This window comes from Aspergillus sclerotioniger (genome assembly GCF_003184525.1).
Source record: "Aspergillus sclerotioniger CBS 115572 chromosome Unknown BO94scaffold_57, whole genome shotgun sequence".
NCBI lineage: Eukaryota > Fungi > Ascomycota > Eurotiomycetes > Eurotiales > Aspergillaceae > Aspergillus > Aspergillus sclerotioniger.
Window position 1 is genome coordinate 12,684 of NW_020291047.1, and position 12,821 is coordinate 25,504.

Consider the following 12,821-nt stretch of genomic DNA (forward strand, 5'->3'; position numbering starts at 1 on the left):
TCTTAATCCACAGCAAGGACCTCACATGTGCATGGTCAATGGTCAAGTCCAGGAACCAATCCATCCATTGTCTTCCCCCAGTCATCGATTTCCAGCAAGCCAAGCATAAAGTCATTTTGGCTCCATAGCCAGTTGGGCTTATCGCATATTTCAGTCTTGGTGGCCAAGACCGTTTCTGGTTCTACGACAAGACCATCCGGCCCCGACTCTTTGGACAGTCCCGGCCACAAGGCGCATTGAACGTGATTGCCAACATCCTCCGAAGTCAGGACGTGCTGCATGGTGTCTGGGTTATATGGGGTACCAAAGGCGCTGCGGAAGAAGCGATAGTGACTTTCCTGGCGATCCAACCGACGCTTGAACTGTATACAAGCCCGGACCAGAGTCCGCAATTTGGTGCTCCCCCTGGAAGGATCAATCGAGAAATATTGTGCAAAGTCCGTCTCAACTTGCGCCACCACAGAATTAATGACTTTGGGCTCATCACCAAGCTCCTCCACCGCTATGCTTGTTGCTGTGCGCCAGTGATGGGCGACATGTCGAGGGCCTGAACGTCAGCTTGCTTTCTGGACCCAGCAAGGGGAAGCCTTACAGCAATCCTGTACTTTCTCCGCAATAGTCCTGAAGACTTCTTCATTGGAGAGTCCCATTATAAAGGGACCAAAGACATGTTCATAGAAGGTTCCACTGACAGCGGAGGAGATAAAGGCACGTAGTTCGTGCTGTCTGTTTGGAACGAAGGCTGCTCCATTGTCTTGGAGGTCCTCCCTCAGCCTGTCCAGGAGCTCTGTGTTGCGAAAACAGGCATTGATCCAGCCGCTCAGCCGCTGCCGCAGACGTTTCATCTCTCGCGTGGCATCCTCATCACTGAGCATGGCCGGCTGAAACTTCAGTGACTGTACTTTCTGCATGAGTGACCTAATCTGGGCTTTATTCTCAGCCACCTCGGAAGCCTTCAACGCCTCAACCTCTTTCAAACGTTGGAGATGGCGTCGAGCCTGCTCCTCGGCCAAGAGCGGAGCCAGCGCAGCTTTTTCGAGCCCTCGATAGAGTTCTGGATTGCTCTGGTGCCAAAGTATTTAGCAAAAGGATGAGGATCAGTGTGAGGTACTTACACGCAGGAGGCTATCGACAGCCGCCATTTTGGATGGTAAAAAACCACCATTCTTCGCGGGGCCTATATCGTCCATATTGTGAAGATTGTGTCCTTGGTGAGATGCGGGAAGACCATCCGTTGTGGAAGGGAATTCCAATTCCTGACGAAAGACTGCAGCTTTCGTGGCTAGTCGTCATCGTGACTGAAGAGGTATATGGTGTAGGAATGACTGCACTATGCCCCGCTTTGAAATCTCTCCCCTCTTTTTCTTACACCTTTTATACCTTTCACACCTTCACCTTTCACCTTGCACCTTTCACCTTTCACCTTACACCTTTCACACCCTCCACGCCTTTCTGCTCAACACAACTGTTCGCCGCCATGACAGATCCTCGTATCGTAATAGGGCTCGACTTCGGCACCACCTATAGCGGGTAAGCAAGTCCGTCAAACTAGCCGTCATATTTGAACTGATCCTCTCAGTGTCGCTTGGGCGCTGAGTGATTCTCCCAATGAGACTGAAGTGATAACTTCATGGCCAGGAAGTGGTAATAGTCAGTCCCCCTTGGTGCTTTGACTCTTGCGTATTTGACCACTGGCATAGAGACGACCCCCAAAGTCCCCAGCACAATGACAGTCAAGTGCGGGGGACGGTTGCAGTGGGGATATCAGACCAGCTTCTTCGGAAACCACATCCGAGGTGTCAAACTCCTCCTTGATAAGTCCCAAGACCCAGAATATGTGGCTTCTCTGGAGTCTGCCGGATTCATCAAGAAGAACTGGCGGTCTCCCGTCACCTACGCTGGCCGGTATCTCGAGCAGTTGGTTTTGCATACCAAAAACGTCCTCCAGAAGCGGTTCGGTCCTGCAGTCCAAAGCATGGAGATGCAGTATGTGCTTACTGTACCGGCCATCTGGTCGGACAAGGCCAAGGACGCTACCATGAGGGCCGCTCTGAAGGCGGGTATCCCACATCAGGACATTTCTTTGGTATCTGAGCCCGAGGCGGCAGCCTTGCACTGTATGACTGTTATTCGGCCGAACACGATCCGGGTGAGTTCGCACTATAGATAGCTAGTGCTCAATCTAATCTGGACCAGGATGGTGATGTAGTCGTAGTGTGTGACGCTGGCGGTGGTACCGTGGTTGGTGTCCCTGAGGCTCATGATTCTGTTCTCGTGGCTAATTTGGCAGGATCTCATATCGTACTGTGTGAAAACGGTCTCCCCCTTGTGTCTCGAAGAACTGGTCGAGGGCACTGGTATGAATCCCACTCGAATAACTAGAGAGACAACTAATGGCCCAGGTGGCATCTGTGGATCCATGATGCTTGATGTGGGATTTACCAAGTTCCTCGATTCTCTGATCGACAAGAAGAAAGTCCCCGACAAGGCTCGTGAAATGGCTTTACGATTTTGGCAGGACAATATCAAGCCCAACTTCGCTAGCGACCCGAATTTTCTGGAGGAGACTCACTTCGTGCCTCTTCCCGGAGTCAAAGACAACAGCAAAATTGGCCTGCGAGACGGGTTTCTCCAAATGGATGGGTGTGCTGAATCTAAGACGCTGTTGGGACGGGAGCTGACCTTCATATAATAGAACTCAGGTCAAGGCCATCTTCGATCCGATCGTGGATCAAGTCCAAGACCTAATTGAGGGCCAGGCTGCAAGAGCCAAGGAGTCGGGCAAGTCAGTCAAGGTGAGTACTGAAGCGGTCCCTTGCGCCACGCTGACCACATGGCAGACCATCCTTCTGGTCGGAGGGTTCGGAGCATCCGACTATCTCTACCAGTGTGTTCAAAAAGCCCACAGTGGCATTATTGTGATGCAGCCACCAAATTCGTAAGTTCTCTCGTTGTGTCAGAAAAATTCGTGAGGCTAATAATTGGTAGCTGGTCTGCAGTAATGTTGTGAGTTTACAAGCTGCGTGGGGATTGGTGCATCAGGCTGATATCACTAGGGGAGCCGTCCGACATGGCACTGAGGGCAACAAGGTCGGGAAGCGTATTGCAAGACGCCACTATGGGGTCAGGTTCCGCACCGACCACAAGAAAACCCTGAAAAAGTACCCAAAATCTGCACATAAGTGGTGCGACTTGACCGAGAGGTGGTATGTTCACCATATGACGGAGTGGTATATTCATAAGGTAAGTCTACAGCAGGTGGGCTTCGACCAGATCTTATTTCGATGACTTATGACTCGTAGGGAGCCGAAATCCTCGAAAACACGCCCGTCCGATTTCATTTCTGCCGGACCATTCCATGTGACGGGACGCCTGTGTTTGAGGACAAGCTTTATGTCTGTGGCGATAACGTAGCCCCAAAGCGCCTCAATGAGAGTAAGTAATAGAATCATACATATTATAGATGTTGTGCGGCTGATGTACACTCAGGGGTTTTCAGTGTGTGTACCCTGAAGAGCGATCTCCGCGCGATTCCAACTCGACTCTTTAAGGAAAAGAGTAATAGCAAGGGCATGCAGTACTACTGTATTGAGCATGACTTGGTCATGACCCCACGGTCTGGATCCATTGATTTTGAGCTGCAGTTCAATGGGGCTTCATATGGGCATGTTGAGGCAACTTATTGATTGACGTAGCTTGCTGTGGAAGTTTCCATTCGATACGTTAATCCTGTGGTAGGAGGTACCAGCTGAAAATTTGCCATCTAGCCTTATTTCATAAGTCAATGTTTCTACCTGATCAATCATATCTTAGGCACTTGGCAATAAGCAGACAAATGAATCTAGCCAACCAGACCCGAACCTGGTCCAATCCCTCCCAGCAACAGCGGGTAAACACCTGCATATACCCCGTGCAGATATTCCGCGAATAGCAAAGTGCCTCGAGTTTACCCGCACCTCCGCATCGGATAAATGTTTGCATGTTTCACACGCCCTTCTGTTTAAAAGGGATGACCCTGTAGCAATCAATATGCAGCCGTACTCTCAATAATCCCACCGAGCATCATGCATCTATTCTACTATCTCCTACTCCTATTTCTAGGGCTAGCCCACGCCCACCAAAACTGGGGCCCTAGTAAATTCACCACCCTAGTCACCTTTGGCGATAGCTACACAGACGACACACGAGTTAGCTATTTCTACAACCACAATGGATCAGCACCGCCTGTCGGATGGGTGGAACCTATAGTACCCTCCTACCCTACCCATTCCCCCCTTCCCACCCCCTCCAACATCCCACCCCTAACCACAAACACAAAAAACACAGACAAACGACTCCTCCACAGGCGGCTACATCTGGGGCCACTACGTACACCAATACGCCCCTCTCACGCACCGCTACAACTACGCCGTCAGCGGCGCCTCCTGCTCCAACGCCATCACCCCCCGAACCACCTCCTTCGGCCTCTACCCCTCCGTCCTAGAATACCAAGTCCCCGCCTTCACCGCAGACTCCCTCTACACACCCCCCAACAGCACCGAACCCTTCCTCTCCCTCCCCGTTAACGAAACCATCTACGCCATATGGATCGGCACTAACGATCTCGGAAACTACGCTTTCCTAACCGATTCGCAAGTCCCTGGGAAGACAATCCCGGATTATATCGATTGTGTGTATGATGCGTTAGAGGGCGTGTATGCTACCGGTAAGGCGAAGTATTTTGTCATTATGAATGTGGTGCCGTTGGAGTTGGCGCCGTTGTATGCGACACCGGAAAATGGGGGCATTGGGAAGAATATGTATTGGCCGGATAAAGCGGGGAATTTTACGGAGATTAGTGGTAGGATGGGTGGGCAGGTGGAGTTGGTTAATGAGGTTTATAAGTGGAGGACGGAGGGGGAGTGGGGGGTTGGGAAGAGGTATAGGGGGAGTAAAGTGGCGGTTATGGATGTGCATGGGTTGGTGAGTTCCCCTTCCTTTTTTCTTTTGGTGTGGTTTGGTTTGGGTAGAGGCTAATATGGTGGGTGGCAGGTCCTGGATATATATAACAATCCCACGCGGTATCTGAATGGGTCTGCGCCGGCGAATGTCACGGGGTATAATCATCATTGTGATCTCACGGGAACGGAGTGTTATCGGTTGCCGAGTCCGGATTCGTTTCTTTGGTATGATCAGTTGCATCCGTCGGAGAGGACGGATCAGGTGATTGCGGAGGAGTTTGTGAAGGTGGTGAGGGGGGAGAGTCGGTGGGCGAGGTATTGGGGGTAGGGTTGCAGTGGATGGAGTAGAGGATATATGGTTGATATTAGGGAGGGATCGGGTGGTCTGGTAGGTATATATTCTGGTATTTAAGATGAATATTTGTGGAAATATCTTCAATTAGTGGGAGGGTGAACATGTACGCATGATGAGATTTGATGTGGAGATGGTACTGAGGGATGGGATAATACTGGTATACTTCGGAATAGGTTGATTAGTATGACATAACAGAGGAGGGGAGTCTTATTATGGAATCAAGGGTGCAAGATGATAACATCATCGAAGTTGCCTGAATAATATAGGAGTATGATATTAACAATGGGCCAATAATGCAGGATGTGTACCTGGCAGGATAAATGACCATACTACGTAACTTCACATCATTACTCACCCACACACCTCGTTCTTATCTGATAGACCAAATGGTTTCTCAAGAAACAGCCAAAACTGCCACCCCCCAGGCTGGTAGCTCGACCGCAAAGCTCCCACTACCCGACACACTGGACGTAGTGGTAGTGATCGACACATCATGCGGATAGTTACTCACAGCCTCACCCCCAGAGAGCAGCTGAAGCTCACCCGATGTCGTACCCTCGATATTGACAGTCACGTTCTGCGAGGTAGACCCGTAGTTCGCCAGCTTGACATAGTAGGTGCCAGCGTCAGACACGGAGGCGACCCAGAAGAGCGGGTCAAAGTCGCCAGTTGCGTTGACAGGAAGCACAGTGGATCCCCGGTTAGTGGAGAACATCTTCTGAACATAGTACGAGGTAGACCCGGTGATGGAGTCGGGACTAGAGTCAAGACCGAAAAGATCGGGCTGTAGCAGTTAGTATACTCTAGGTTAAGCTGCCTGTATGGGAGGGGGTAGCACTCACCGACCACTCGGCCATATCAAAGTGCTCCAACAACGGGGCAAAGCTGGCCATCTTGACAATGTCGCTGTTGCGTTCCATGCCGATCATGTAGACGGCTTCACTGCAGGATCCCTGCATGTATGACCAGTAGGTAGTGCTTCCGTCGTTGCCGGTGGTGCTGGCATATTCACCGACCAGGATGGGCCAGTCGCGCGACCAGTTATCCCATTCGTTGAAGAGGTCGACGAACTCGTCGGGGGTTAGGTAGTGGTGGATGTCGGTGATGACGCCGTCTGGGATGGTGGATGGGAGGCACGAAGTGTCGGTAGTTGAGGCCACGATGGTAATGTTTGGATACGCAGCATGAACAGCATCGTATATCTGGGTGAACCGGTCTGCGTAGGTTCCACAGCCACTATTGAGGTTGTCTTCGTTGCCTACCTCGATGTGCTGGACGTTCCAAGGCTCAGTGCGGCCGTTTTTGGCACGTAGGGCGCCGTAGGTTGTGTCCGTCGAGCCGAGGACGTACTGCTGATGTTAGAGAAGATGTATAAGTAGTTAGGAATTCCGTACCTCGAGTTCGTTGAGAATGTCATCAACGTAGGGATCCAAGGCTGATCCAGAGACAATGCCGCCACCCAGGCTCAGACCGGCCCACACAGCAAGAACGGGAACCAGGTCCATGTCCTCGCACCACTGCAGATACTCGTCCAGACCTGATTGTGAATTAGGACCCGATAATGATGGTATTGGGGGAAAGAAGCTCACCAAGGGCGTCTGTGTTCGGATAAGTCCAGTCACCTGCAACAAGTCAGTGTATGTTAACTAGGAAATGTGGAACTCATACCTTCTCGTCCAGGACGATCAATGACTGGGCCGATAGTCTCGTTCCACTTCCAGCGATCACTTGGACTGGCGCCTTCACTAAAACAGCCGAGTCAATACATGAGAGGGCGTTGCCATCCACTAGACTTACAGGTTGTTGCCTCCGGGGAATCGGAGAAAAGACGCCTTGACCTCTGCCAGGAAGCTAGCGACATCATCACGAAGGCCATTGAACCTGGATTATATAAGTTTATAGTTTAACAAGATAGGTAAGAACAGCACCCACCGCGAGTTATATGTAGGAGGAAACAGCTGCACCAAGCCAAAGTTCAGAGAGCTTCCAGCCACCTTGGAAGCGTCAAATCGCAGCTGCCACACATTATTTGCATCTGCGGAGACGGACGACGTAAACGAGGTCTCATAGTAAGTAAAGTTGGAGGTGGTGCTGGCCACAGTGATGTTGTGGTCTGCATAGACGATTCCGCTCGAGTTTCCCACCAGCCGGAGATTCACGATGCCAGAGTAATCACCTTTCATGTAGAAATAGTTGTCGTAAGTAGTGTCCAGAACCGGAACGCCATCGTAGCCCTCGTTGGCGAAGCCAACATATCCGGTTGTTCCAGACGGAACAGACACCTTGAGCGAAGAGGTGATGGCGCTGCTGAGCGGCTCGGATGTATCTTGTGATATGGTCACGTCTCCTACCGCGCTATACGCCGTAAGGCCAGGGTCGTCACCCTGGAAGCCGTTGTTGCGAAGCACCTGGCCGTGAATGCCGCCGTCACCTAGCCTGTGTCATCATGTCTGTCCGGACAGAGACGTGGCATGTTCTTACCCGAATTGTTGATGTCCTAATACCAGGGATCAGTCAATGAACAGGAAGAGTCAGATGAATCCCACCTCAAACATGATCCCATAGAGTAGGGAGCTGGACGAATTTCCGCCAGTTTTCGACACAGTCAGTTCAATAGCAAATGCCTGGCTGGCCAGCCATGACACGGCCAAGGAGGATAGGACAGAAGAAATCATGATGCCCTCGGATGAGCCAGTGAAAGAGGGACGGGTTGCTCATTGTTTCCTGAGGGGTGCTCTGATTTAAATATATGCATCCCGGAAGTTGATGGCATTCTGCAGACTATGCCTGTTCCTCAGACGCACAGACTGCAGAATAGGCACACGTGGGCCCATGGATGCAGAATGACCATATTCCCCTGAATAGGCCAAGAAGCCCACAGGAGAATTACTCAGTTAGGTGCAAGAGTCAGGAACTGACCCCAGTCAGGGGATGTCGGCAATTGCGGATGCAGGATTGGCAGTTGGAAGTCATGCAGGAAACCGGTGCATAGCGGAGGAATTGCGGGGGTTGATGAGGGGTCTCGGCTATCTAACCCTTGGCAGAGTTATTCCGACCACTAACGCACGTCTGGGATATTTGGTGTGTCAGATGGGAGAGTGAAGTGACACCAGGTCAGTGAGATTATAATCGTAGGCCTTCATATCAAGAATGGGCAACGTAGGTTTCTGGATTTACGAGGCGATCCTCGTATTCGGGCCGCTAGGGTTCCGCCGCAGGAACACAGAGCAAAACGTCCTGTCAGGGACGGCATCAAGGGTGTTTCCACTTCAATCGGAGATAAGTGGGTCCTCTGGCATCTGTAAAGCACCGGCGCATGTTCGGACTTGGGAGGAGGAAAACATCCCCGCATGGTGACCACACATCGAACCAGACCAAAAGATAGGCCTTTCCCGTTTCTTCCGTCAAGGAAATACATCAGGAGAAGACAGGTTGCTATTATCCTATGTGATACTGGATTGCCAAGCTGGCCAGGTGTTATGAAAGCGGTGAGCACAGGCAGTATCTAAGTTGTGTCATGTTACACAATGCAGTTGTGCACCAATCACAACAAAGCCGCGGAAAGTCTACATCATGGATCGGGCCGAGTCCCTGCGACGTTTCCTCCGCGGGATTCGGCCAGGAGTGAGGATAGTGATATAATTGACTGATTCTATGACGCCCAGCATGAGGTAGCACTGAGGCTACAAGTCGTGGAGTCATCGGTAGCGCCACCACTCCCTAGGCCAGCTGGCTGTGAATGATACCGGCGGTAGGGCTATAAGCCCTACCCGCGGAAGACGGAGTGGAAAGTTACTGAATTCGGAATGTCCTTGGTAAGGGCTGGCTGGCTGAGTCTTGTAGCTGGGCTATCGGGATTTCTGCATGGTCCTTGAGGTCTGAGTTACGATACAGTGAATGTACGTCTCTGATGGGACGAACCCACTACAGTTATCTTCGTATATTTTGTTTCTGGTTCAGCTGAGTTCCACCATGAGAGGTAGAGCCTGTTACATTTTGTTCCTTTCAGTTCTAGTTTTCTTTTCTTAGGTCCAGGATATTATTACTGTCTTTTTGTAGTCTTCCGGGATGATATCACTTGTCTATTGGATAGGTTGTCAGCTGTACACTGGCTGGTCTCTTGAGTTTCTCTCCTTCTTTCATCTATAATGTTTACAGACGACGCTGATATACAGTGTAGGCTGCTTAACTATGTTACATCTGGAGATATGCATGCTACCCCAATTCTATTATTCTTTATTGCATGAGACCATGGCCTAGGCCATTTGAGCCATCAATTGATAGACCGACAAGTCTCAGACCAGTATTACATCTCTGTGAGGTCACCATTGGCACGATACAATCGCGAGTGCAGAACGTCATATCGATGTTACATTGCTAGATGATCACAACGGACATGACACGTCGACTATCTCAAACTTTCCATCTTGCTAATTGATATAACTGTGCACTCTAGTATAGACCCTAAATAGTTTTGAAACTGACAATCGTGAAATTAATTCTCTTGCCATTGGTCGATCCACTACACTACACGATGAAGGCCCCTTACCAGTGGGCCTTGTTTGCCACCAGCACTTTGAAGAATCTAGAAACCGCTTCTCCCACAGTCACCATCTCTTCCCCTTCAGCTACCATCATCGGAGAACTTGACAATAAAGACGTTAAAAATGTCGAAGTGTTCAAGGGCATTCCATTTGCAGAACCTCCTGTTCCTTCCAATGCTTTGCGTCTCAAGCCACCTCAACCGATCACTACGAGTCTAGGCACAGTTCAAGCCACTGGATATCCTGCAGCATGTCCTCAGATGGATGTGCGCGAAACAAAATGCATGCCTTTACCACCTAACATCGCAGCACTTATGGGGCCGACGGGCCCAAATCCAGAAGTGATTGATGAGGACTGCCTGACGTTGAACATCTGGCGACCCAAGGATTCCACCCCAGACAAAAAATACCCCGTTCTCTTCTGGATCTATGGAGGGTCGTTTGAAGTCGGAAGCAATATGGATCTTCCGGGTGGTCCAATTGTTGAGGCCTCCATCAATCAGGACCTGCCTATCATCTTTGTCAGCGCCAATTACCGTCTTGGTGGATTCGGATTTCTACCCGGACAACGCGTCAGAGACGATGAATCTGCCAACTTGGGTCTGCAGGATCAGCGGCTGGCGCTGCAATGGGTAGCCGATAACATTCATAACTTTGGTGGAGACCCTAGCAAGGTCACCATATGGGGACAGTCCGCCGGTAGTCATTCTGTCTTTCATCAGATGGCGTTATACAATGGTGATCACACGTACCATGGGTCTCCTTTATTCCAAGGCGGCATTATGAATTCCGGCAACACATGGCCGGTCGATGATGTGAATGGAACAAGAGGAGAACAAGTATACAAACACGTTGTGGAAAACTCTCCCTGCTCCCCGGGAAATGACAGCTTGGCCTGTCTGCGCGACTTGAAGTATCCGGATTTCCTCCGCGCTGTCAATTCCGTGCCCAGCAGATCCGGCCACTTCAGCCTCTCTCTATCCTATCTGCCCCGACCAGATGGTAAAGTCGTGACTGCCTCCCCCGAGGAAGCCGTATTGAATGGAACCTACGCCAAGGTGCCTTTCATTGTCGGAGACCCCGAAGACGACGGCTCAGCTGTTGTCATGAATATGACGAATATCACCACGACTGACCATGTCACCGATTATCTCTGGGGATATTATTATCGGAATGCAGAGCGATCGCAGATCAAAGAACTAGTTTCCATCTACGCCGATGACTATGAATATGGTGCACCATTCCACACCCCACCCTCGAACTCACTCTACCCTCAATCCAAACGTCTGGCAGCCATCCTGGGGGACTTTACTGTTCTGCTTACTCGACGGTTCATTCTCGCCGACGCGGTGCCTGACCGACGGAACGTTCCATCATGGTCGTTCATCTTTTCCGCCTTCAAGGGAATCCCGTACCTGGGCTCCTTTCACGGCAGCGAACTGTACATGCGAGAAATCTGGAAGATGCTCCAAAGAGACTTTCCCGATTTGTTTCCGGGGGATATCGAACCGGCTATTGCTTCCATGTGGTCATACTATTTCTCTTTCATCTATTACCAGGATCCAAACAAAGCCAACCAGACCCTGAAGTGGCCACAGTGGACGGATAACCAGCAGATCATGAACTTTACTCGGAATGGCAACGAGATTAAGCCGGATACCTTTCGATACAAAGCGACAGAGTTTCTGGTCAACAACGTTGAGTCTCTCCGGATTTGAATTCTTCTGAGATATGTTCGGATGGAGTTGAAGCGGGGAAATGTCGAGAGTATGAGCTGGTGCAGGATGGATACTAAAGGAAGAGACATTAATTGTTCATTGTCTGTTATTTTTGGTGATCATTCTCCATACACCTAGGGTTTACACCTCCGCAGAAACAATAAGATGACAATAAAGCTACAAGTCCTTCTTTACGTTAGTGATAAGACCTAAATCAAATCAGTTGTGGTATAAACCCTTCACAGATACATGCATGGCAACTTTTAGACCTGGTAATCAAGGCTGAAGATATGCCTACATCATCCCTACAATCACATACGATGGCGCTCTGGGCCCAAACTAGCACTATTACCCTCAGAATAAAGTCCATAGTGGTCTGTTTCACCCAGCGACTGCATTATGACATGTGTGAATCCCATATCCTCTGTCAATCAATCCAGTAACCTGAAGGACACGTGGGACATTGCATATCATTAGCCATATAGTCCATGTGATGTGATAAAAGGGAAACGGGAATGCGACCCCACCAAACCCCTCAACACCTGACTTGTCTACCCTAACCAGAGCTACCATCTACGTGCCAGCCTACGATGCCATATGAAGAGTTGTCAGAAAAGACACATACCCTTATCAACAAGATAAAAGGCATTATCGAAGGGGGAACAGCAGCGGTTGGATAGAAAAAGGCGGGCAGGGGCTGGCGGTATTGCATCCCCGATGAGAGTGAACAGTTGTCAACGGAGCTGGACAATGATGAGTTTCAAGTAAGGATCACCAGCACCTATATAGGACAATGAACTCTTCTAAAGTTGTGTTTAGGTTGTCCAATGCAACATCCTCCGTCTGGTCAATAACGGGACCATACACAATCCAACCGGCCACCTGTTGATCATTCCCCTGAATGGGCGTCCGAGTTTCGAATCAGGAGAACCGTTACTGCCTTGTGAATATATAACCAAGTTGAGCAAGATACGGTGTCATAATGTTGATCTTATTATCGTGGCCTTGGGAAGGAATACTATCGGTAATGAGGTGGGTGCGGGTGTTGGGTCCACAGTTTGACTGGTCAGTTTCAGGAAATGTGAATTAGTATGTGTCAGTTTGGTTGACAAATGATCATTGTCTTGCTGAGTTCTTCTGGTAGCTAGTACATTGCTTGTCAGCAAGAAAACAGATTCTCTAATCAGATGTGAATGTTGAGGCCATGGTGTATACGCATGGTCATTCCCTTGCTTAAACTTTCCAACACTGTAGGCTGAACTTT

At 49.9% G+C, this 12,821-nt stretch overlaps 5 protein-coding genes across 5 annotated transcripts; 3 read left to right on the forward strand and 2 right to left on the reverse strand.

Annotated features, from left to right (window-relative positions):
- Positions 1 to 35: 35 nt before the first annotated feature.
- On the reverse strand, positions 36 to 1,190 carry BO94DRAFT_561519 (uncharacterized protein; the record flags this gene model as incomplete). The annotated part of the gene is made up of 3 exons (XM_025614223.1): positions 36 to 547; positions 593 to 1,064; positions 1,116 to 1,190. 3 exons carry the CDS (start codon positions 1,188 to 1,190, stop codon positions 36 to 38), a joined length of 1,059 nt encoding a protein of 352 aa, XP_025461454.1.
- A 287-nt stretch (positions 1,191 to 1,477) lies between these two features.
- BO94DRAFT_561520 (Hsp70 family protein) lies at positions 1,478 to 3,686 on the forward strand (the record flags this gene model as incomplete). Its single annotated transcript, XM_025614224.1, has 11 exons — positions 1,478 to 1,530; positions 1,580 to 1,650; positions 1,701 to 2,149; positions 2,197 to 2,241; positions 2,291 to 2,357; positions 2,403 to 2,643; positions 2,696 to 2,795; positions 2,841 to 2,938; positions 3,057 to 3,243; positions 3,303 to 3,435; positions 3,490 to 3,686. 11 exons carry the CDS (start codon positions 1,478 to 1,480, stop codon positions 3,684 to 3,686), a joined length of 1,641 nt encoding a protein of 546 aa, XP_025461455.1.
- Positions 3,687 to 4,064: 378 nt separating this feature from the next.
- Positions 4,065 to 5,268, forward strand: BO94DRAFT_480041 (SGNH/GDSL hydrolase family protein; the record flags this gene model as incomplete). The annotated part of the gene is made up of 3 exons (XM_025608774.1): positions 4,065 to 4,247; positions 4,327 to 4,962; positions 5,032 to 5,268. 3 exons carry the CDS (start codon positions 4,065 to 4,067, stop codon positions 5,266 to 5,268), a joined length of 1,056 nt encoding a protein of 351 aa, XP_025461456.1.
- A 337-nt stretch (positions 5,269 to 5,605) lies between these two features.
- Positions 5,606 to 7,981, reverse strand: BO94DRAFT_570356 (glycoside hydrolase). The gene is made up of 9 exons (XM_025614802.1): positions 7,842 to 7,981; positions 7,777 to 7,792; positions 7,228 to 7,726; positions 7,093 to 7,176; positions 6,964 to 7,040; positions 6,885 to 6,917; positions 6,690 to 6,832; positions 6,138 to 6,644; positions 5,606 to 6,079 (listed from the first exon to the last, which is right to left on the reverse strand). Exons 1-9 carry the CDS (start codon positions 7,968 to 7,970, stop codon positions 5,690 to 5,692), a joined length of 1,878 nt encoding a protein of 625 aa, XP_025461457.1. The 5' UTR covers positions 7,971 to 7,981; the 3' UTR covers positions 5,606 to 5,689.
- Positions 7,982 to 9,829: 1,848 nt separating this feature from the next.
- On the forward strand, positions 9,830 to 11,557 carry BO94DRAFT_561523 (cholinesterase; the record flags this gene model as incomplete). Its single annotated transcript, XM_025614225.1, has 1 exon — positions 9,830 to 11,557. The coding sequence occupies one exon, from the start codon at positions 9,830 to 9,832 to the stop codon at positions 11,555 to 11,557; it is 1,728 nt and encodes a 575-aa protein (XP_025461458.1).
- Between the last annotated feature and the right edge of the window lie 1,264 nt (positions 11,558 to 12,821).